Genomic DNA, 23,543 nt, shown 5'->3' on the forward strand with positions numbered 1-23,543 from the left:
CATTCATGTCAATGCCTGTACTAGAAAGTTATTAGGTCATGTTGTTTCGGGTTCACTTTGGGATGTTTCCATGCAAAACAGAGCTGCCTGACTCAGAGAGAGCCCTGCAGCAGCTGGAGCATTTCATTTGCAGAAAGATGCATGCTCAGACAGAAAAGAGATCTGAAACCCAGAATGGGACTTCTGGGTGTAACATCAGGCAGAAGATACAGCAGGTGTCCTCAGCCTTCTTATCCACAGTGCATTAGGCTGCACATGAAATCAAAGGTGCTCACTGGCCAGCTCCACATCCTGACAGGCCTGACATGTGAGCAATATGAGGAATCACTCTGGCTGTCAAGACCGGAACAGCTTTGCCAGGTCTCAGATGCAGACATAGAAGCACATCCATATTGGGAGCATTCGGAGCAGAATCTGTTGGAGCATCACATGCCCATGCAATTCTAGCTAAGTGGTCAGATGTTCATAGAGTCATAGAATGGTTGGGGTTGGAAGAGGCCTTGAAAGGCCATCTAGTCCAATCTCCCTGCAAAGCACAGGGACATTTTCAACTAGATCAGGTTGCTCAGAGCCCCTTCCAATCTAACCTTCAGTGTTTCCACGGGTGCGGCATCCACACCTCTTGTGGGCAAGCTGTTACAGTGTTCCCCAACTCTCATTGTAAAACAAACTTTTCCTTATATCTAGTTTGAATATACCCTCTTTTAGCTGACTTATTGCTACAGGTCCTGATAAAAAGTTTTTCCCCATCTAGAACAGGCTGCCTGTGATGGAAGGGGTTGAGTCACTATCACTGGAAGTATTTGAATAGATTAAGATGTGGTGCTTAAAGACATGCTTTAGTGGAGGACTTGGGAGTGTTAGTCCAACCGTTAACCTAGCACACAAAACATAAGAAATCTGAGAAGTGCAGGATTAAGTTTAAAATTCCAAAATTCTCAATATGGTCAGGATCTGGAGAGTCTAAGATGCACAACTTTATCCTTAAGTTCATGTCCTAACACTACAGTCGTAATCATACAATTAACAAAATAGCTACTTTTTGAAGACTGTTACCAAAATTAAGTTGTTTTTTTTTTCTTTTCATAGTATCACTTTCAAATCTGTTAAAGGTTGATTGGCACACCTTCCTCAAATCCTGGGTTTTCCTGCAGAACCTGCCCTGCTACTTGGCAGTGCACATAATTTATACACACTTGAACAATATGTACCTGCTAATTAGATGAGTTGTTTGTGGTACTTTGAGACCAAGGCAACTGAACCAGGAAGAAATTCTCAGGGTTCGTAATAAATGTTTCCAAATTATAACATACAGCTTTTTCATTGAATGGGATGTGAAATATTTTGAGAACTTTTATAGTTTAATGTCTCAAAGTATACTAGGAATAGGATATATGAGACTTCTGTTCATGTCAACATGCACCAGAAATACAAGCTTCCCCCACTGAGATGCACTGACAATGATAAACAGAAGGAAAACTAAACTCAAATGGACAGTGAATTAGATATTAAACAAGTGAACAACCATCCTGTCAGAATAATTCTCTCCACTGTAGTAAGATCAGTCAAAGTTTTACATAATTAAAAAAAAAAAAAAAATCTGATTATGGCAGTCAGACACCATCAGCATTCTAAGAAAATTAAGCACATGGTATTTAGACATCAAAATGCAAAATTTTGATTTATGATTGAAAACCAAAGTAGGAAGCAGATTGAGTTACATGCTACGTTCATACAGTACAGCTTTCACTTTTTTAATGCTGTGTATTTTTAAAGCAATGCTCTTCAGGTTTATTTTAGTACTTGCATAAAAATCACATGGATCTCAAAAGCCATTAGTGAGCTGGAAGACAGTGCTGATAGTAGCTGAAAAAATGGGGAAAAAATGAAGTACCCCTATTTGCTAGCAACCCTCTCACACTTCTAGAGAAGGAACAAATGCCAGCTCCATTTCAATGAAGATTAATGCCTGACAAACATACCATAAGAATCTCATCAGATCTGTAAAACAAAAAATACACAAACAGAAGAACTCTCAGAAGTCAAAATCTCCATTGCTTTACAGTGAACTCACAAATACCTTTGTCTGCCAAGGTGACTCTAAATAGAAGAAAGCAAAGTGATCCCCCAGAAATCAACCACGTTTACACTTATTACCAGCTAAAATGGCTGAAGGAGTACGAGTCGGACACTACAAACAAGGCATCTTTCCAAAAGACATTTTGTGTGTGTTTTCTGGTACTCCATAGTTCAGGTTCTTTTACAAATTTGTATGTGAGCATGAAAGCTAGAAAAATACCTTTGAAATCTCTGATCTCTGTTAAAAGTTGAGATTTTCCCTTAACAACTTCAGCAAAACTTTTATTTTGAGCTTCCTATAGCCTTTAGGTAGTCTTTTTGGTTTGATGGGGTTTTTTTCCCCTTTATGTAGTCTTTTGGGTTTGATGGGGGTTTTTTCCCCTTTATGTAGTCTTTTGGGTTTGATGGGGGTTTTTTCCCCTTTATGTAGTCTTTTTGGTTTGATGGGGTTTTTTTCCCCTTTATGTAGTCTTTTGGGTTTGATGGGGGTTTTTTCCCCTTTATGTAGTCTTTTGGGTTTGTTTGTGGTTGGTGTTTTTTGTTTTGTTGGGGTTTTTGTGGGTTTCCTTGATTTGTTTGTTCGTTTGTTTTTGTGTGGTCGGGGGGTTAGTTTGGGGTTTTTTGGTTGGTTGGTTTTTGGTTTTGGAGGTTTTTTTCTGTTCTTTGCTAAACAGTCGCACTGGTACTGCCACCGCAGGACCTATTTATGCTGAACAATGAATCAGCAGAAAAAGAAGAGTGAATGAACCTAAGTAAATGTTTGCACATGGGTTATTTGAGTAAAGGAGGCTCAGAGGAGACCTTACTGCTCGCTACAACCACCTGACAGGAGGGTGCAGCCAGGTGGGGATCGGCCTCTTCTCCCAGGCAAGTGACTGCCTGAGAGGAAATGGCCTCAAGACGTGTGCCAGAGGAGGTTCAGTTTGGACACCAGGAAGAAATTAGTTCACAGAAAGCGTGATTAGATATTGGAATGGGCAGCCCGGAGAGATGGTGGAGTCACCGTCCCTGGAGGTGTTTAAGGGAAGGCTGGACTTGGCGCCCAGTGCCATGGTCCGGTTGACATTCAGCGCCTGCCACGGCGTTCGGTCACAGCTTGAACTTGATGATCTCAGCGGTCTTTTCCAACCCAAGTGATTCTGTGATTCCGTTTTCGATGAGGAGGGCCCCGGACACCCCCGCACTGCCGCGGGCAGGGCCCGAGGCCGCAGCCCGCGGCGGGCCGGGAGCCCTGGGGCGGGGCGGGTGGAGCCCCTCCCGCGGGCGCGCCGCTGGAAGGTGCCCTCGGCTCCCGCCGCCGCCGTACGTGGCCGCCACAGCCCCGGCGCGTGGAACACGTCCCTCCCGTGATTGGCTGCCTCCACAGCAGGCCCCGCCCGCCTCGGCGCCCTATTGGTCAGTTTAGCTCCCGTGCCGCTCGAGCCGCGGGCCGCAAGGGGGTGCGCATCCCCGCGGGCCGGTGGGGTGGCACCGCGCATGCTCCGCCCGTCCGTGGCCTCTCGCAGCCTGTCCCCACCGGCCCCGCGCCCCGGTCTCGCGCCATGGCGGCCGCCGCCGAGGAGCCGTTCCCGTTCCACGGGCTCCTGCCCAAGAAGGAGACCGGCGCCGCCGCCTTCCTCGCCCGCTTCCCCGACTTCGACGGGCGGGGGGTGCTGCTGGCCGTGCTGGACACCGGAGTGGACCCCGGCGCGCCGGGCATGCAGGTAGAGCGGGGCGGCGGCGGCCCTGAGTCACGGCCGCGGCTCGCAAGGAGCTCCCGGGTCCCGCCGGACCGAGCCCGGGAGGACGGGCACGAGTAGGGGGCCGGCCATGGTACTCGGGCGGCCCGAGGCAGCGGCGGCGAGAGCAGGGGAGGCCCCGGAGGGCTGTCCCGGGGACTGTCCCTGTGGCGGGGACTGCCCCTGTCCCGGGCACTCGCGGCTTGTGTTCGCTCTCGGTTCCCGCCCAGCACGCGTGAGCAGGGGCTCGGGTGCGGGAGGGCGGGGAGGTGCCGCAGCCGGGGGCTCCGCGCCGGTCACTCCGGGTGCTGCTGCTGAGAGGATCCCGCTCCTCAGCCGTCCACAGGCGTGTTACGGCACTTCAGTCTCTTGGGCTGCCTTCGCTCGCGCGGAGCTCATTACAAAAGAACGCTTTGTGTTTTTGTTAAACCTTAGCGTTACTTCGGCGGTAGGTAGCTCGAGGCTACACGCAGCCGCCTAGGTCTTTTACATGAAAAGTGTATTTCTGGCACAATTTGCATACCCGTCTTTATATTTCTCGCGCGTTTTATTGCAATAACAGTCTGGATCAAATTCGATTCTGCCAGCTTTTTTTTTTTGAGCTGCCAACTTTGTGTCTCCATGTCGGTTTTGTAAATTTCTGTGTGTGATGTCATTTTGGGCTTTTCTCAGCACTTATTTTTATTAACCCTTGTCTCTTAAGATTTCTTTATCTTGTAAGTTTGCGTGTGGCCCTTTCTGTCACTGCTGCTTTTGATTTTTTGTCAACTTGTTTTGTCTGAGTGATGGCAGAAGAGTCCGTGGAAGAATGATTCAGAGTTGTATGCAACTCACTTGGACGCTGAATCCTTTGTTTTGTTTTGTTTTGACTAAGCAGGGCTTGTGTTGGTTTCTGTCCTTTCTTTGGTGTGGAATTAACTCCTAAGTGACCTCATTCAGGGACCTGACCCTGGCAGATCATTAGTTCTGTGTTGTGAAATGACTCCTTATGGGATGCAGTTAAACTAGAGGATGAGTTAAGAGGACAGGTTGGACGGAGGGAAGGAGTGGCCAGGTGTGACTTCGATTGATTTAAGCTGAAATGAAGCTGGTGCTTTTGGCAAGAAGTCGTGGGTAAATGGAAGAGTAATTGGGAATCTTAACGAAAGCTAGCCAAAAGGAAAGCATGATAATACCATGGGCAGAGTAGAAGACAATCAGGAAGGTGTGAATATAAATTGAGTGATGTGCATAGTTCTGAAGTTTCACATATAAAAGCAAAACCCCCTAAGTTTCTAGAGGTTATGAATGAGTAGTAGTCAACAACAACAAAACCCCAATATGAAATTATTGACAATAGTGGGAAGCTTTGTTCTGATAGAGGTAACTCAAGGCTCATAATGGGTATTTATGAAGCATCATGATCTCCATGTTGACCATATCAGTTTTCTCCACCTTACTTTCTTTACGCACAGGATAAAATTTCAGGTAGTGCAATAGAAGATTTGTAGAAGAAGTGGAAGATTTGGACAGCCAGATGTGGAATTCATGTTGCAGTGGCTGAGAATAAGTCTGCAGGGTTGTTAGAGAAACATGTAAAGAAGTTGTGTGATCTTTCCACACTGCCCGCTTAATAGACCTGGCTTAAGGGGCTTGCTAAAGTACAGCCAGGGGAGACTTATTGCACAGGGAGTTATAAAGTAGGCATAGACAGCACCCAGTCTAGAATAGCTTTGTAGGTGTTTCTTCAGCAAAAGAATGTTCTCACTCTCTGGAGCATTTGCCAGTTTACATTTTGCCTCAGTGCAATGAATCAGTGTCCTGGGCATAGCCAGTGACACAGCATAGCTGTACTGTAAGGAGTAGTTTCTAACCTTGAGACGATTTTCTGGATTTTTTTTTTTTTTTTTTATGCCCCTGTCTTTGCTGCTGCTGCTTTTTCTTACCGTTAGTCTTCTTGTCAGTTCCTCGCCTGGCATAGAGTTAGATCTGTAAGATGTTGAATCAGTTGCTGACCTATAGCAAGGTTAATTGGTATTACAACCTTGAGTTCTGGTTAATGACAGTAATTATTACACGCTAAAATGAGTTACTGTGATTTGGATATAGTGGAGTTCTTAGTCAAAACAAAACTTAATTTTTTAGCTGCTCTGCAGTATTTCATTCCTAGGTAGGGTTCCTTTGCTTGTTGATTCTGTGACTTGGTTTGTAAACATTGATAGCACTGTTTGTTCCCTTTTTGAGGGACAGAAAGATTTGGGGACAGAGTTTAACAGGGAAATGTCATTATGTTTCTGTTCTTCCCTGGACGCTTGCTGCTGTGGAGAGAATAGTTAACAAAACCATCTTAGATCTGTTGCCTGTTGGTTGGCTTTCTTTGACACATTAAACGTTAATCTAGCTTGTACTTACTTTCCTTTTTTTTATAAATCTTTTGTAACCAGTGCCCTCTGGGGAATTCCTTTCACCTCCTCTTCCATTGCTTTTCCACCAGTTGACACCAACTGTGAAGTTTAGTTTGTGTACCTTCTTTCATGTGAGTTTTCCCCCCTTTCAGTCCTCTTGGTAGAATGTTTTTCCGATTGTCTGCCAAGTCATTGTTTGTAATTTCTCATCAAGGCACAGTGACTGATGAAATTTTAGGTGCATTTAATGGGGTGTTGTGGTTGTATATGAATAGTCTTTACTCAGCCCCACCCTGTCCTTTCCCTGTTCCTATTGTGGCTTCTTGTGTTTCATGATAGGTAAATCAGTTCATTTCTCTTCTTACAAATTTATTTATTTTGTGAAGTGGCATTTGGAATTATTATTTACTAACAATTACTTGTATGTTTATGTGACAACTTTTTATCAGTAGCAGCTAGTATGGTTTTACTTGCTTTTCAGCACTGAGTTAAAAAAATTGCTTGGAAATTATTTTATTTGTGAAGATGATCAGCTGTCCCTTGACCAAAGTGCTGAAGAACTTCTCTCTTGTGGCTGCAGTAGCTGTCAGTTGGAGTTAGTGATCATATGGGCTGGCAAAAATTTACTAACATGCATCTGGCTTTTCCTTTTCTTGTGTTGCGATTGTCATAGATACTAGTGCTCCTCTACTGCTGTTATAACTGATCAGTTGTCAGGATTATCATATAGATTAATTTTAGTGTTCTCAGTTTACTAATTTATCTGCTTTACAAAGTCAGAACTAACATGTAAGTAGGATTTTAAAATTTCAAGCAGAAATGTATAAACAGCAAAGTAGTTTTCAGTTTTAAACTACTAATTTGTTTTTCAAATGCCTGTAGGCAAGCCATAATAATTAAGGCACGATTGGGGATTTTTTTTCTAAACACAGTATAAAATATTTTTAATTGTATAATTATTATTTTTATAACTTTAATGCAAAAGGTACTAGAATGTACCTTCTGTTTGTAATCAATTCATTACTTCAGGACTTTTCTGTTCACATGAGGGAATTGATCAAGGTCACTTGATTATTTTTTATTATAATTTTAAACTCAGAATTACAAGATTTGCAAAAGAAAACTGAGCTGAACTCTTGAGTTTCACTCTGGCATTGCTGCTGGTGGGCAATGTGCCGAAGAGCAGTTCATGGTAGCAGGAGCCGCCGTATCGGTTACTTGCACTAAATTACCGTGAACCTGTCTGGATTGCTGCTATTAGGAATTGAGCCTTAGACCAGCTGAAACTCTGAGTTTCTTGTGTCTGACTGAAAGACTCTGATTTCTTGGTTCTGACAGTACAAACTCACGTGCATGTGTGGGCCTGCTAGGTTTCACCTAGGAGGCAGAGAGCCATAGAGTGTAGGAGTTGCACCTTGGTCTTTCGGGCTAGGAAACACCTTCTAAAACTATCCAAGCTTGCTGCAGCATAAATCTGTGTTCTGGCCACCTGTTGCTGTATAACTTGCCTCCTTCAAGCAAGTCACCTTGGATTACATTTTCATTCTTGTTTTCTTGTACTTTGATCACTAAATAGTTGGCTTTGAGTAGAGGCATATTGAAAAACGTCCAGAGCTGCTAATGTCAGGATTGGCTTGCCGTTGCTTTAGTATTGGAGCAGCTGTTAACTTTTGTGTGAATTGTGGCCAGCATTGAAGATGTTGATTACAAATGCTTGAAAAGTGTATGGTTTAGTGCCTACACACTGTTCCCCAAGTAAACTTTCACTACTGTGTAACTATCCTTCAGTCAATGTTTTAACAGGTTAAGATGCGCTTAAGATTTTCTCCAGTGAACTTGAATTTCTGTGAACGGAGTAGTGTTGGTTTCTGTCATGAAAGTTCTTCCCTGGCAAGCCTACTCAAAAGTGTTACCTTCTGGGAAATGGAATTGCTGCTGTTTTTATGATTGCTATGGGTTTGGAATATTTGGGGTTGGTTCTTTTTATTTTTTTAAGCTGTTTAAGCCTGTTTTCTTTGGGGGTGTTGCTTGTTACTTGTCTGGGTTGGTTTTTTGTTGTTGAGTTTCTAGGAGATTGTTTTTTGGATTGTATGGGTTTTGGTTGGGGTTTTGTTTGTTGTTTGTTTTTTTTTAAGCCATGAATTTGAGACCATGGAAGTATCTATCCTTGTTTGTTGAGATGTGATAAGAACCTGACTCTTGGCCTTTTGGCAGCAGCAGAGTGACTTATGTGAAACAGTTTGAATGTGTCGGTAGCTTCCAGTTGCTGAATTCACAATTCCAGAGCATTATTGGAACAAAACAAACTTCCATATATTATGTCTAGCATAAAAATTATTGATAGGGAATAAAGGCAAAAATACCATATATTTAAATGGTAGAAAACAACAAATATTGCTGCTTTTCTGAATGTTAAGCTTTTTTCACTTTCAGTGTAGTTAATGTATAGGAAATACTAGGAAGATGATTGATATCTTCTTTTTTTAAATCAATCTTTGATACAGAACTGTAAAAATATGTATATATGATCAGTTCATAGAATCACAGAATGGTTTGGGTTGGAAGGGACCTTGAAAGGCTGTCTAGTCCAACCTCCCTTCAAGGAGCAGGGACATCTTCAACTAGATCAGATTGCTCAGAACCCCATCCAACCTGACCTTGAATGTTTCCAGGGGTGGGGTATCCACTACCTCTCTAGGCAACCTGTTCCAGTGTTTCACTGTTCTTGCAGTGAAAAATTTCTTCCTTATCACTAGTCCGACAGTCTCCTTTAGTTTAAAGCCTTTCTTCCTTGTCCTGTCACTGCCTGTGCCATGTAAAAAGTTGCTTCCAGGTTTCTTATAGGCCCTCTTTAGGTCCTGGGAAGCTGCTATAACATCTTTCCAGACTCCTTATAGAAGTATTAGGTGTATATAGCTGTAGCTGCTAACAGTTCAAGTGGATTAAAAGCAGAATCTTTGAAACAGGAAAAATAAGGTAATAGTAACTTGTGTCCCTTTTAAGGGACACAAAAGAACTCATGTTCCTTTTAGGTTCCTTTAAGCTCATTTAAGAGATTCCAGTTTGTGAGAGCTTGTACTTCAGCACCTGTCATTTTCTTACTTGTGCACTCATACTATAAAATTTGTCCAGAATGAGGGGTTACAAGCAACACAGCAAATAATATGAAAACAAAATAGTAGTTCTTGCAAATACATTTTTTGCAAATTTAGGCTCGGTTTTAAATTGACATTGCCTGTGCTGTTGATACAATGTTTTTACTTTTTTCTCTTCTAAATCCTTGTTAGAAATAAGTGGATGTGTATGAACCAGAAAGAGGGACATGTTGGTCTTAATTCTTTGAAAATTTATCTTAATTTCAAGTTGGTTTTATGTCCTTCAGTTAAAGGTTGGAAGTCTGAAAAAGCTAGTTGATATTTTTAACAACAAAACTTTCCTGGTTTGTGTGCTAAAGGGTAATCAAGTACATTTTCCAATTTTTCCGTGCTCATATTTTCAGATTACAACTGATGGGAAACCGAAGATAATTGATATAATTGATACTACGGGCAGTGGTGATGTAACCACATGTACCATTGCAGAACCTAAAGATGGAGAAATTACTGGTCTTTCTGGAAGAACTTTAAAGGTGAGTATTTGGTGGTACCGAGACACTACTGGACATCTTCTTTGGTTAACAGCAAATTTAGCACCTATTTTGGTTTTTACAGAACTTACTTCCTTTTAACCAGGTGTTGTGGCTTAAACACAGCTGGCAGCTAAGCATCATAGAGCTTCTCACTCAGTCTTCCCCAGGCAGTATGGGAAGAAGAGAATCAGAAGGGTGAAATTGAGAAAACTTACATGTTGAGATAAAGGCAGTTTAATAGGTAAAACAAAAGCCTTGCACGTAAGCAAAGGAAAACAAGGGATCCATTCATCACTTCCCATGGGCAGGCAGGTGTTCAGCCATCTCCAGGAAAGCTGGGCTCCACACAAATGGTGACTTGAATATAAATGCCATCACTCTGAATGATTCCCCTTCTTCCTTTTTTCCCCAATTTTATATGCTAATCATGATGCTGTATGGTATGGAATATCCCTGTGGTCAAGTTGGGATCAGTTGTCCTAGCTATGTCCCCTCCTAAATCCTTGTACATCTCCAGCCTGCTCACTGTTTGGGATGGGTGAGAGAAAAAGACTCGACTTCGTGCAAGCACTGCCCAGCAACAGCTAAAACATCCCTGAGTTATTAAGAGTGTTCAGCACAAATCCAAACATGCCCCTATCAGCTACTGTAAAGAAAATCAACCCTAGCCCAACTGAAACCAGCTAACCAGATCTTACCCAAACCTAATGCTGCATTTGCTCATCTTCATGTAGATTGCTTATTGTTTTTTACACTTTTTATATGTCTTTATTTCTAATATGTTCTGTAGGTGAATAGGGGTGTGTACAGGGCTCCTGGAGGGGGGGGGGGGGGGGGGGGGAAGCTGATAATAATTAAATTATTTATTTGAAACAGTTTCTGATGCAGCTTTGGAAATTGGCTGAAAAAAAGTGCTAATATGTTTTAAAAATATCAGACACGGTAGTGTCTTTAAAAGCGCTAGTATTTTCCACATTTGCATAAGCTACAAGTGGAGTTGTGTTAAGCTTGTCTTGAATAGATATAGAGACTGAAAAATCTGTGAGGACCTAGTTGTGGACTCACTGAATTCTCACTATGCATAGCAGAAATGCTGTAGGGTTTCCAGAAAGGACACAAAATCTAGTAGAGGTCTTGGGTACACAGAACTGATGTTGCTAACATGTTCTTGATTTCCTGATCGGATTGATGATGTGATATGGGGGCATCACATCTTTGGATCTCTCCATACTGTCAGCTTTCTTCTTAATTTTGCACAGAAGATGATTGCAAGGCTGAATCTGTTGCTCTTTTACTTTTGTTACTAGGATGAGCGTGTTCTGATATACAGAGTCTAAATTGCATCACGTTGTGAAATGAGATGTTCAGATGTTTGTCATGGCTTCCAACCATACTCACGCATGTTAGGTTTGACTTACAGCACTGATATTTCCCCAGACCTCTGCCCAGCAAATTCAGTAAAACTGGGGCTTTGTGTTTTAATAGTAGACTATCAGAGCAACTAATGCTTAAAGATGTTCAATGGCAGTGTCACATGAACTGATACTGATTTTTTGAGAGTTGGATTGAAAATGCCATGTCATGTTGTTGGAACAGCGCAGTAGTTACTGTTATGGAGACAATTAAATTGGCAGTATTTGCAGGTTTGTTCTGCTAAGCTCTCTTACACAGTGTTGGGCTTTTTTGTTTGAGGAGTTCTTTTAATGCCATTAGTTAACCTATTTCTAAATGTACTTTTCTGTAGATTCCAGCAAACTGGGTAAATCCTTCAGGCAAATACCACATTGGCATAAAAAATGGCTATGATATCTATCCTAAAGCTCTTAAGGAGAGGATTCAGGTAAGGATGAATTATCTTTTCTTTCTGGTATATAGTCATATTTTACAGTTCTGTTTCTTAATTTTGTTAGAACAATACAGCATTTCAGCAAACACTACAGAAATCAAAATACAGTGATTTGCTAACATACTTAGATTGTTAACTAGCACTTGAATGCTGTTCTCTGTGATATTTATTGATTCCATTTCTTCTGTGATTTTTTCAAGCAACAGGCTTAGAAATCCTCCTCACAGTGGTCCATTGAGGCGAGAAATACAGAAATTACTGATTCCCTTTTTTTTTAATTGTGTGGCAATTGATGCTTATTTATACTATTGTATGGAACTTTTTTAGCCATTGTTTCAAAACAGAATTTTCAAATTATCTTTATAGACTTCACCCTTTGACATATATTTCTTAGTATGTTGGGGAACCTCTGTTTTATTTTGCAGAAAGAGCGCAAGGAAAAGCTCTGGGATCCTGTTCACAGGCTGGCTCTAGCAGAGGCCTGTAGGAAACAAGAAGAATTTGATGCTGCTCATAGCTCTCCCTCACAGGTTTGCATGAAGCCTAATTTTATGACCTTGTTCTTTGCAACAATTTGTTACTGGTTGACAGGATTAAAATGTTTCATTAGATGAGTGAAGGAAAGGTATACTTGTAAGTATTTTGGCAGATAATTTGCTAGTTTATCTTCTGATTAATTTTATAAATCTTTATATGTGTGGTTGTTCAGTTTGCTTAGTGTTGTTTGCTTTTGAGAGTTGGTGTCAAATATGAAAATAGGACTTCAAAAATTTATTGGAAATTTTCAGTAAGTTTTATTTTTAATTTAATGTGCTATGTTTTGAGGCCACCATCCTTGCTGTGTTCAAAGTTGGAATTTTCTAAACATACTCTTTCTTGTGTAAACTGTGTACTATTTCAATGAAGTAGCAGAAATGCCTCAGATACTACTATATCATTTTAATAGTCTTTAGGAAAATAATGGCTTTAAATGTTACATTTACAGAAATTAGAAGTAGTTGTACATAATAGGCCAAAAAATAAATAGTGCACTGTTGAAAGCCATTGAACTTCTAGATTTTTGTGACTCCTAGGATAGTCTAGCATTCCTGAGAAAGTAATGGAAAAATGTATAGCACTAGAAAAGAGAGTATGATTACCTATCCTGTAATAATTTTGGAAATACTCTAACTGAATTTTGTTTGCCTTGTTAGGTAAATAAGCTAATAAAGGAAGAACTTCAAAATCAAGTGGAATTGTTGAATTCTTTTGAGAAAAAATACAGTGATCCTGGCCCAGTGTATGATTGTGTAGTGTGGAATGATGGTGAGACCTGGAGGTAAATGACTAAACTTGTCTAAAATAACTTGTTCTTTACATAAAACAATAGCTTGCATCGAAGACCTGTTACCTCTTATATCTGCCCTCTTTTTAGAGGTTTTAAGTATTTTTTGCTTTAAAATTGTCCTGCTGTATCAGTTGAGTTTCTTGACAGAATTCTGGTCCCAAATGAAGATGGGGTAGAATAAAGTCTTATTGAAGACAGTGTGATATGAATGTAAGCTTATGGAATTTTTCTTCTGAAGCAGAATAAAACTGTTTTGACTGTAAACTGTTAAACTGTTTGACTATAAACTGTTTAGATGATGTAAATAAGACAGAACAGGTGTCTGTGCACAGACTTCCAGATATAACATGCACATTTCTTTACTGATAATGTGCTTCATACAAAACAGTAAAACTTGGAATGTTTGTGTACCAGAACTGAACATCTACTTTTAGTAGAATTTCTTCCTTGAACTTGCATAAATTTTCATACTCTTGCTTTTCGAGATTTATTTGAATTTAGAAGTGTTTTGAAAATCAGTTTATTTAGATAACTTAGTAGTTTCTGAATCCTAAGTATAAACAACCAAGTTTTAAAATAGTTGCTGAAAGAACTATTTCAAGATACCATAAACACAGAACCAAACTTCTTGAAGTCTTTTTGCTATGCTTAGCTGGAGAAGGTGGATAACCAAAAGTTTGCAGCAGCTGGGGCATTGCCTTTTTTGTTTATTTGTTTGTTTTTGTCAACAGAGCCTGCATAGATACAAGTGAGAGTGGTGACTTAACTAACTGTACAGTGCTGAGAACCTACAAAGAGGCTCAGGAATATGGATCTTTTGGAACATCTGAGATGTTGAATTATTCTGTGAATATATATGATGATGGAAACCTCCTTTCTATTGTGACAAGTGGAGGTAAATGAAAATAATCTTAAAAACATTTTGCTGCTAAATAGGTGTCATGAGAAACAGTAATTTGTATTGGGTCTTGTTTCTGATACTTGGGCTGGCTTGAGGCAGCTGTTGTAGTTACAGCATTTGTTATTATGGCTTTTAAGATCAGTTCTGATATTTTCAGGACCAAATCTATAATGATAGCTCATTACCAAACTCGTTTGCATTTTTGTATGAAATATTGTCAACTTTATGTACATAAGCATGTATACATAGAACATACGTACTTAGGTATTCTTTAACATGTACAGGCATCTTAAAAGCTAAACAAAAGAGAACCTTCTTTCAAAAAACCTTTTCTGTTATGTTTGTTAAATATAGAGTGATTGATTTTTAGTTGCTCTCCTTTGTACTTTATACTTTAGGAATCTTAAATATAATACCCATTAACAAAATGGGTATTGATCTTAATTTAGATTTATACAAACTTTTTTTATGTCAGATGTCACTGTAACTGTAGCTCCAACCACTCTGAACCTGTTTTAGAGTATTTTTTAAATAATCATGGTTTGTTTTGGAAGCAAACTGAGTGGTTGGGATGGTATGGATGCATTTGCTTTGAAAAATGCTCGTCATTCCTCATGACACTATCCCATCTCAGTAGTGCTACATAAGCAGTTCAGGTTTCTAAATAGATGGTAACTTATTTGAGATGTTCCTTTCTATGTTTCTGTGCAGTTCTGTTTTCTGTTCTCAATCCCTGCTACCTGAGTTGTCTCAGGTGTAGTATTCATAACTTTGAGTAGGAAGTGTTGAGCCTTTGAAGTAACTTTTGTTAGTGGAATTAAGTTAATATTTTGTTCCTCTCTTCCTGCTGCCTCCTTTCTCTCCTTAAAAAGCTGTTTGCTTTGTTGAACCTCATACAGTTAGCCTCAGCCTATTGATCCAGCCTCTCCAGATCCCTTTGTAGAGCCTCCCTATCATCCAGCTGATCAGCACTCCTGCCAGCCTGTTGTTGTCTGCGCAGTGACTGAGGATACTTTCAGTCCCCTTGTCCAGACCATCACAAAATTTTGAACAGGGCTGGCTCCACTGCTGAGTTCTGGTGAACACTGTCACCCTTTTGGTATCAGCAGCACTGGTGACTGGCCACTGACTGGATTTATGTCCTTACAGCTCAATATGGGAAAATTAATTGAGCTGTAGCATATTGAATTCTTACAAATGAAGTCCACTAAAAATATGTATTTTTCCTTTGCACAGGAGCACATGGGACACATGTGGCTAGTATTGCAGCTGGATACTTTCCAGAAGAGCCAGAACGAAATGGTGTAGCTCCTGGAGCTCAGATTCTTGCAATCAAGATTGGTGATACGAGACTAAGTACAATGGAAACTGGCACTGGTCTCATAAGAGCTGTGGGTGTTTCACTGAATAAATTATTAATCTCAGCAGTGTGATTTAAGTGTAGAATATTGTGAAATTTCATGCCCTACTTGTTTATAGGCTTTGTTTTATGGTTCTACAAAACCATATTTTGTTGTATTTCCAGCAAAAATACCAAAAATTAAAAAAACAACCAAGCCACCCCCACAAAAAAACAAACCCCAAGCAATAAATAACACAGCCAAAACCCCTAAAATACTAGAATGTATTTTAAAGCATAGTGTAAGACTAGTGTTTTAATATAAAATAAGACTTCTGTTGCATAGAGCTCTTAGAGTTTCTCCAGGCTAACAGACTTGCAGTGTCTGACTAGCTTGATGCATGACAGAAGTTTCTTGCATACTTGCTAAAGTTCTTTGTGTTGTCACTGTATCTTTTATAGTTACTCAGATCTAGAATAAATCTAGAATAGAGGCCAGTATCTACCTATGTTGCTGTCTTTGTGTTAACTCTTTTTCTTAAGAGTGAGGAAAAAGCATTCCTTTTAGTGATGAAAGACCCAAGAGCTTTTTTATATAATGAGTTGATAAGGAAAAATTTTACTCAAGAAAAGGATATTAAAGGACTATGTTTGTGGTCCATAGGATATTTTGATGTAGCAACATGAACAGTAATATTTTTTCAACTCTTTGGAGTTCAATCAAACTGCACAGGAAAGGAGAATTTTATGTTCTTGAGACAATACTGGTGCTGTCTGCATTTTTCTCTTAGAGTAATGTCTTGATTTATAGCTGAGAACATGGCAAGAATACAGCTTTTCAGGGAATAGGTTTTTTAAATTTTCTTAGTTATTTAGGAAAACAGCACTTATCTGGCTGCAGTAAATTATTTTCTAGATTCAAGAGATTTATCTGTCTTTCTTACATATGTAGCAAATCAATTTAGGCAGATGTTTTCTGTCATTCCTGAAGTCACTTTCATTCTTTGACTAGCACCTATTTTGACTTCCATTTTTACTTTATCAGATGATAGAAACAATAAAATACAAATGTGATCTTGTCAACTACAGCTATGGAGAAGCAACACACTGGCCAAATTCTGGGTGAGTAGTACTGTGGTTAAAGTATTTTAATTTTTACAGAGGTGGAATTGTATTTGTTGAGTTTTCTGTAAGTCATCTAGTGGCTAAGAATGAATCATCCAGGCTCACATGATTCATAAGTTAGAAACTGTGCAATATAAATTTTAAACTGGCTTTGAAAGAAGTAAACCCATTGAAAAAGCTTTTCATTTATTATATGTATACAATTATATCATACACAGATTTATAACACATATACAAATAATATTTTAGCATAATAAAGAACTTGTATAGTTGCAACACCGCATGATGTGTAGGGTATTATTTGAAGACCTAGGATCACTTCATAGTTTTCACTACTTTTTGAAACCAGGAGATATTTTTGTGGTCAGCTTCTGTACTGGAACCGCCTCTGCTAGGTGTGGGAAGCAGGCTGCATAAGCTTCCTTGTTTGGTGAATGGTCAAAGTTTGTAATAGAAATGGGAGCTTTGTCTTGTGGAAGAAAGCAATATTGTTGAGTAAATGATTCATTTCTTTCTCTTACTTTAGGAGAATTTGTGAAGTGATTAATGAAGCAGTGTGGAAACACAATGTAATCTATGTTTCAAGTGCAGGAAATAATGGTCCTTGCCTTTCTACAGTTGGATGCCCTGGTGGTACTACATCTAGTGTAATAGGTAAAAAATTCATTTAGACATTTTTTTGACAATATTCAGCTTCCTTCTTTTCAAACTTTGTACTTTTGTTACATGTTTGATAGCTGAACTAAAATCTGAAAAATTGCCTGCTGTGCTGCAAGGTTAATTCTGAGAGAGGCACTTGCTCTGTGCTTAGGTATACGAATGTAGATTATTATCTTCTTACAATTCCAGACCTTACATATGTAGAAAAGAGGTGGGAGGCAAATGGTCTTGATTTGATGTGGCTTTCTAAAAAATTTGCAAAAGAAATGTTTGGTCTGACTTATTTGAATATTTCAGGATTACTTTTTCAACTGTAATTGTCTTAGCACGCCACTTTGCTCCTACCCATAGCTGCTGGTAAATGCAACTTACGAAAATATGATTCTAAGTTGGATTCTAATTAGTCTTCTGGAAAATATTGCAATACATTTTGAATTCTAAGAACTAGAGTTTTCGATCATCTGTCTTCATCAGATACTCTGATTTTTATTTTTAATGAAACAGATGTTTTTAATTTGTATAGAAAATAATCCCATGCTAGGATCTAGACAAGTCCTTGTAGGGGAGGAATTTTTCCAGCTACAGTGCCACTGCTGTGCAAGTCTATTACTGTCATTAATTTTTTTTCTGATAGGCTAATATATGGTTTTGATATTTTAGTCAAAGATTAAGTTATTAGATTCAGCAAAATGTCTAGCAGTCAGGGGTAACTTCCTTAGTCTTAATTTTTATATAAATCCTTTATTGTCTCACTACTGCATTACACAAGACGCTTTTTAAGTGTCGGAATTCTTATGCAAGGAGACTAGTGTGTAAGGAGACTGGCATGAAGCCTTGGAAGCTGGAGAGCTGCTATTCCGGGGCAGCTAGTAGAATTAATGCTGATTACTTTCTGAAAGTTAATCTGCTATTAATTCACTGCTGAGACTGGGGGTTGGAACTGGAACTAACAAGCTCTTTTCAGGTCTGCGCTGGCTTTGCTCTTACAGTGCATCTACTCTGTCAATTCAGCTTAGTTGTATCACTCTAGAGACGGTGCGATTATTCACTCTGCATGCCAAGTAGTTTGCTCCTGTCCTCCATCTGGAGTGAACCAGATAGGGTTTTTGTTTTTTGAGGGTAAAGCAAAATACAGCTGACAGGTTGGCTTAGTTCACACAGAGACAGACATGGGGCTTGCCAAATTTGTCAGCTTGGCATGGTAGTTTTGTGCCACCATGGTAGCGCTTGTGCTGTAAACAAAATCCTAGTTGCAGTGTACATCCTTGGCATTCTCTTGTACAATTGCTAATTTATCAGGCGTTGATGTAGTTGTTTAACATACTCTGTGTACTTGGAACTGGTACCAAGTAAAGACTGTCTCCTGACTGAGATGTGTGGATATGGCCATTTGCTCCAGGAGGTGTAGCTGAGAGCCACGTGAACATGAACCAGTTCTCATGGATCACTCTGACATGCAGTTTTTGTAGTTTGTGGCGGAGCGGTGTAAACAAAGGAAAGGGGCACAGGAGAGAGAGGAGACATGTATGAGTTACATGTTGAGAAAGAAGTGTAGAAGGTTATATTTCAGCTGAATAAAAGTGAAACTTAAAAGTTTGCATGATATTTTACTATTACACAGTGCACCCATCAGCATTGTTATTGCATAGCATGATGCTTTACACTTGCCTTGAAAAAAATCTGGATATAATGAGATAGAAAATGTGTGTTTCCATTTTCAATGGAAAGACAAGAATTCTTCTAATAAAGAATTTAAACCACAGAAGAATTTTACTTTGGTTCTTAATAAAAATTCATATTACATCTAAAATGCTTGATTGTTTTTTACAGGTGTTGGTGCCTATGTGTCACCTGACATGATGGTTGCTGAATACTCTTTGAGAGAAAAACTGCCAGCAAATCAGTACACTTGGTCATCCAGAGGGCCTAGGTAGGTTATGTTCCAAGAACAATTGATTACTTTGAGGTTCAGGTGATATAACTCAAAATCTAAAATTGGTCACTAATACCAAAATGAAAGTATTTCTTTCCTGTGGAAAGAGCATAACTAGCCTGCTCTTCTGGTAACACCTTTGTATCTTGGGTCTAGAGCTCTTGGAGGAGAGGGAGTTGCATGGAACTGCCTCAGCACAGCCTGTATTTTCCAAAAAGTATTTGGGTGCAGATCTACTAAAAGATGATTGAAGTTATTGAAAGGTTGTTTGGAAATTTGTTTGGGGTTTTTTTTATTTACTTTTTTTCTATGGCATTTATTTAATTATGTTAGTGTGGTGAAGTTAAATGTGCTGTAAGTGATGAAGATTAAAATAAATACTGTTACTGCAGTGGTGTTACTTCTGGCTTCAGTGACATTGCTGTGATGGCATAAGTTACCCAGGGGTTTTGTTTGAGTTCAGTAGAGGTGTAAGGTAGAATTGCTTCTACCTTACACTACAGAAAATTCTCTGAAATATGTGTGAAAGAAATTTTAAGGGCAATATAAACTCCAATTCTTATTTCATTTCTCAGAAGCATCTGATAGTAATGTGATAGACAAACAAAGAAAAAAATAGTAACATCTCTTCTTGAGTTCTTGCCTGTTTAGACTTTGTAATTATTCTCTAGCTGTTATGGTGTATGTATATTTACAGGCAAGTGTACTGTTTCAAGAATCTTACTACGAAGGATTGTCATGTTTTGAGTAGGGAAAAGAGAAATGTGCTCTCTGCCTTCAGCTGAGAAAGGGAGATTGATGCATAATTACTTTTGATGGACATATACACACACACATATATAGATCCCTTTTTGTGTGCTTAGTCACTGTGCCCTGTGAAACAGTCAGCTGAAAGGCCAAGTCTGGCCAAAGGAGGATTCTCCTTGTTTAGGGTGCAATATGCAGACGACTGGAGAGTTCCTAAAGTTTGCTAGAGCAGTCTTGATGTAGGGATCAGTCTGTCCCAGTAAGCTGTAGAGGCTTTCAGGCAGGTGTGCTGTGCACTGCTTGTCCAGAGGTGTTGGAGTGCAGAACCTTTTTATGGGTTTATATACTTCTGTCATAAAATATATCCAAACGTCACATTGCCGTATCGTACTTGGACTATTCCTATTTCAGACAGATTTTAGACATATGAAGCTGTTAGTGTGGGATATGAGTACCCTAAAATATCCTGCCTCTCTACAGAACTGAATAGCTCAGGCACAGGGCTGTCCTTATTCAAGCAGTGCAATTTTTGTCTATCCAGAGCAAGAAAGATGGAGCATATCTGGCTTACAGAGTTGAAAACTAGGTGCTATTTTAACTGTGCCATAGGCACACAGTTGCTTGTTCTTAAATATGCATGTGAAAGAAGAAGTGGAGTTTAGGGATCAGGCACAGCTGATTCTGATCTACATCTTGACATTACTTTTTATGTGTTCTCCCCTTGCCCTCTTGTCTCAGGCTTGTAAATTCAAAACTTAACCTGGTAGTGAACTGTCAGCATGCAAAATTAGAAGTCTAGGTTTTGGATCTTTTCTAGCCTTCCTCCCTCTTTTGCTGTTCTTCTTTAGAAGTAATAACCATTGAATAGGCTATGTGGAATACTAATTTATTTATTGAAGTGTTTAATAGGTTGGTTTGTGTGCATCTTGTAATTTAAATCCCAGAAAGTATTCTGCTGGCTAAACTCATGCCTAGTGGGGAATATTGAAGGAGTGAAAATTTAGAAACTTCTCACTGTAAAACAGGCATAGCTGATGATTAACATGACATTTTAAATTGTTAGTTGATGGCATGCTTTTTCTTGGTTTAATGGGTTAATGGATTTAGTGAAGTAAAATGCAGTGAGTATTCTCTAAAGCGAACTTTTTTTTAAATGTACTGACAACTTTATCTTAAATTGTGCAAAAAAAGAAGAAAAACTTGGTGTTTTAACCATTGCTTTTTAATGCTAGCACTGATGGAGCCCTTGGAGTAAGTATCAGTGCCCCAGGAGGTGCTATTGCTTCTGTTCCAAACTGGACTCTGCGAGGAACACAGCTCATGAATGGCACATCCATGTCTTCTCCCAATGCATGTGGAGGCATTGCGTTAGTATTGTCAGGTAAAGTGCTACAATGTTAAACATAGATGCATCATCTAAAAGAGGTTAGATACTTTTTCCTCTTAAAAAAAATGCTGTCACTTGCAAATATTTTGTTGTATCCAGTAATATTCTTATTTTTAATTTCAGGACTCAAAGCTAATAATGTTCATTACACTGTTCATTCTGTCAGAAGAGCATTGGAAAATACTGCAGTGAAAGCTGAAAACATAGAAGTATTTGCACAAGGACATGGTATTATTCAGGTACTTGAAAGCAAAAAAAAAAAAAAAAAGAACCAGTATAATATAAGTAACTGCTGGTGAGAAAGTAACCCACAAAACAGCTTTTGAGGTGATCTCACTCAGTTTGCTCCATGCTACTTGATTCTCAAATCTCACTGGGGGAGAGGAGGTGAAGAGGAATGAGGAAGTTCTTCCAATTTCAGCATGCAGTTACTGTAAAATAAATGTGATAACTGGACACATTCTTAGGCTGATGAAAAAGATACATGGACATAAAAGTGGGATGTAGTTTTTTTATCACCCACATGTGGATTCAGGCACCACATGGGTGCCTAAATTCTGTCCTAATGTCCAAAAATGTTTTTAACTATTGTCAGAGACAGCTGAACTTGTTCCGTCCAGACAAAAGCTGGGACTGTAAGTTCTTGGCAGTTAAAAACAGATACCCACGCTGGTTCACAAAGAAGTACAGCTGCAGTTGTACAGTGATTTTGCTGCAGGTCTGCACTAAACAGTCCGAGTGCTCCTCATTTCCTGTGGGCTTCAGAGTAGTTTGGAAATTTGTGATGTGACCCTCTGTATGGTAAAGGCATACTGACTCTCTCCCTGTGCATTGGCTTATGTTCTTATAGAGCTGGGCCTGATTTTTGCCTACAGTCACTCCTGTTCTAGTCTAATAGAAGTACTGAGATTTTTCTCTTGTGCTTCAAAATGTCAGCTTAGCCCAAAATTCAAGTTCTGGAGATGCTAGAACCTAGTTGGTAATGCCTGTTAAGCACAGCTGTAATGCTGAGTTTGAAACAGAAGGCAGCAGTGATTGTAGCCATATCCAGTAAAAAATAAAGTGCACTAATCCTACTTGGTGTTTTAGTAGCCTGTGATTAAATTATGTGTTAAAATGTGACTAGAATTGATCTTGGAGACGAGGTGTTGTATGTCCACTTGTCTCAAAGGAGAGTGCCCTAATCTTCACTGGTGAAGGTACCTTGCTGTCAAGTAGAAGGGAATTTAAGATTTTTGTAGTTGGTAAAATAGCAAGTGAGGTGGAAAGGTGTCTTTTTAAAACAAGATGCATTTGTTATGTGAGTTTATTGTGACAACTCATGTACTTAACCCCAGAGCTGGATTTCATGACCCGATTCTTTTATTTCATATCAATATATAAGACTTGTATGGGTATTCCATTGCCTGTCTTTTTTTAATTGCTCGGCTTCTTATTGTATAAAAGTTTTAAATATTTTAACTAGTGTTGCTCCACCTATGAAAAAGTCACCTAAATTAGAATAGTAGGTTTGGGCCTTGAAGTCCTCTTCTTCAATGTCATCTCTGAATAGGAATCTTTTTGTGGATTTGTAGCAGAGGAGACTTTGCCTTGTTTGTTTTTTCAAATGTTCTTGGCTTTCTGGGCTCTCTGTGGCCATTGCAGACTGTGAAAATTGCCTCATTTTCTGTACTGAGTATCGTGCAATCTCATGTTACTTAGGTAGCATGTGAGGTTCTTCACTGTTTCTTGCTGTGCTTGCTAAACATTTCATATTGAAGAGAATATGCATAAATTGCTATTAAGTTGAAATTTGTTAATTTAGAATTTACTCTAACAGGTTGATAAAGCCTATGACTACCTCATTCAGAATTCATCATTCACAAGTAACATCGGCTTCACAGTTACTGTCGGCAGCAACCGTGGAATCTACCTCAGAGATCCAGCCCAGATAGTGGCACCATCTGATCATGGGGTTGGCATAGAACCTGTCTTTCCTGAGAATACAGGTAAGCAAGAGCTTTAGTAGGTGGAGGTGCAGAGAAATACAAGTGTCAACTTGAAACAAAAAGCCGTGATAATGATGAGTGGTAGGAAGCTGTACTGTAAAAGGAGTCAGTGTAACTGTAAGTTTCATGGTCAAGGAAGATGTGCAAAATAAACAACTTTTCCATTTCAACCTCAGACTTTACATGCAGGTCTTTCATGTTGTTTGGGGAGATTGTTGCTTCAATGCTTTCTCTCACTGAAAAAAAGAGATCTCTTTGTTCTGTAGAAATTTAAAGTCAAGTTTGGGGGGCTTTGGACAAACAGAGAATAACTATAGATCGCTGATGTTTCATGAAGCTACAGAATTTCAAGGTTTGTGTTGTAGATAACTTTTGGCAAAGGTTGATGATTGTTCCAAAGATGAAAGCACTTACTCAGAAATTAGTTTCTCGGTTATTTAAAAACTACAAATTCTAGATTTGGACTTTATCTAAGTTTTCA

General features: G+C 39.3%; 1 protein-coding gene across 2 annotated transcripts in view; it reads left to right on the top strand.

Moving 5' to 3' along the window:
- Positions 1-3,519: 3,519 nt before the first annotated feature.
- The window catches only part of TPP2 (tripeptidyl peptidase 2), a 52,791-nt gene continuing 32,767 nt past the window's right edge, over positions 3,520-23,543 (top strand). For both annotated transcript variants that reach the window (XM_038132768.1, XM_038132775.1), the window contains exons 1-13: positions 3,520-3,782; positions 9,681-9,809; positions 11,554-11,649; positions 12,081-12,185; positions 12,849-12,973; positions 13,714-13,877; positions 15,120-15,274; positions 16,268-16,344; positions 16,874-17,001; positions 18,838-18,937; positions 20,920-21,068; positions 21,198-21,313; positions 22,894-23,062. In XM_038132768.1, coding sequence (XP_037988696.1) covers positions 3,621-3,782; positions 9,681-9,809; positions 11,554-11,649; positions 12,081-12,185; positions 12,849-12,973; positions 13,714-13,877; positions 15,120-15,274; positions 16,268-16,344; positions 16,874-17,001; positions 18,838-18,937; positions 20,920-21,068; positions 21,198-21,313; positions 22,894-23,062 — 1,675 coding nt within the window. In that variant the 5' untranslated portion in view covers positions 3,520-3,620. The remainder of the gene's footprint in view (positions 3,783-9,680; positions 9,810-11,553; positions 11,650-12,080; positions 12,186-12,848; positions 12,974-13,713; positions 13,878-15,119; positions 15,275-16,267; positions 16,345-16,873; positions 17,002-18,837; positions 18,938-20,919; positions 21,069-21,197; positions 21,314-22,893; positions 23,063-23,543) is intronic.

This window comes from Motacilla alba, chromosome 1, assembly GCF_015832195.1.
Source record: "Motacilla alba alba isolate MOTALB_02 chromosome 1, Motacilla_alba_V1.0_pri, whole genome shotgun sequence".
Lineage (NCBI taxonomy): Eukaryota > Metazoa > Chordata > Aves > Passeriformes > Motacillidae > Motacilla > Motacilla alba.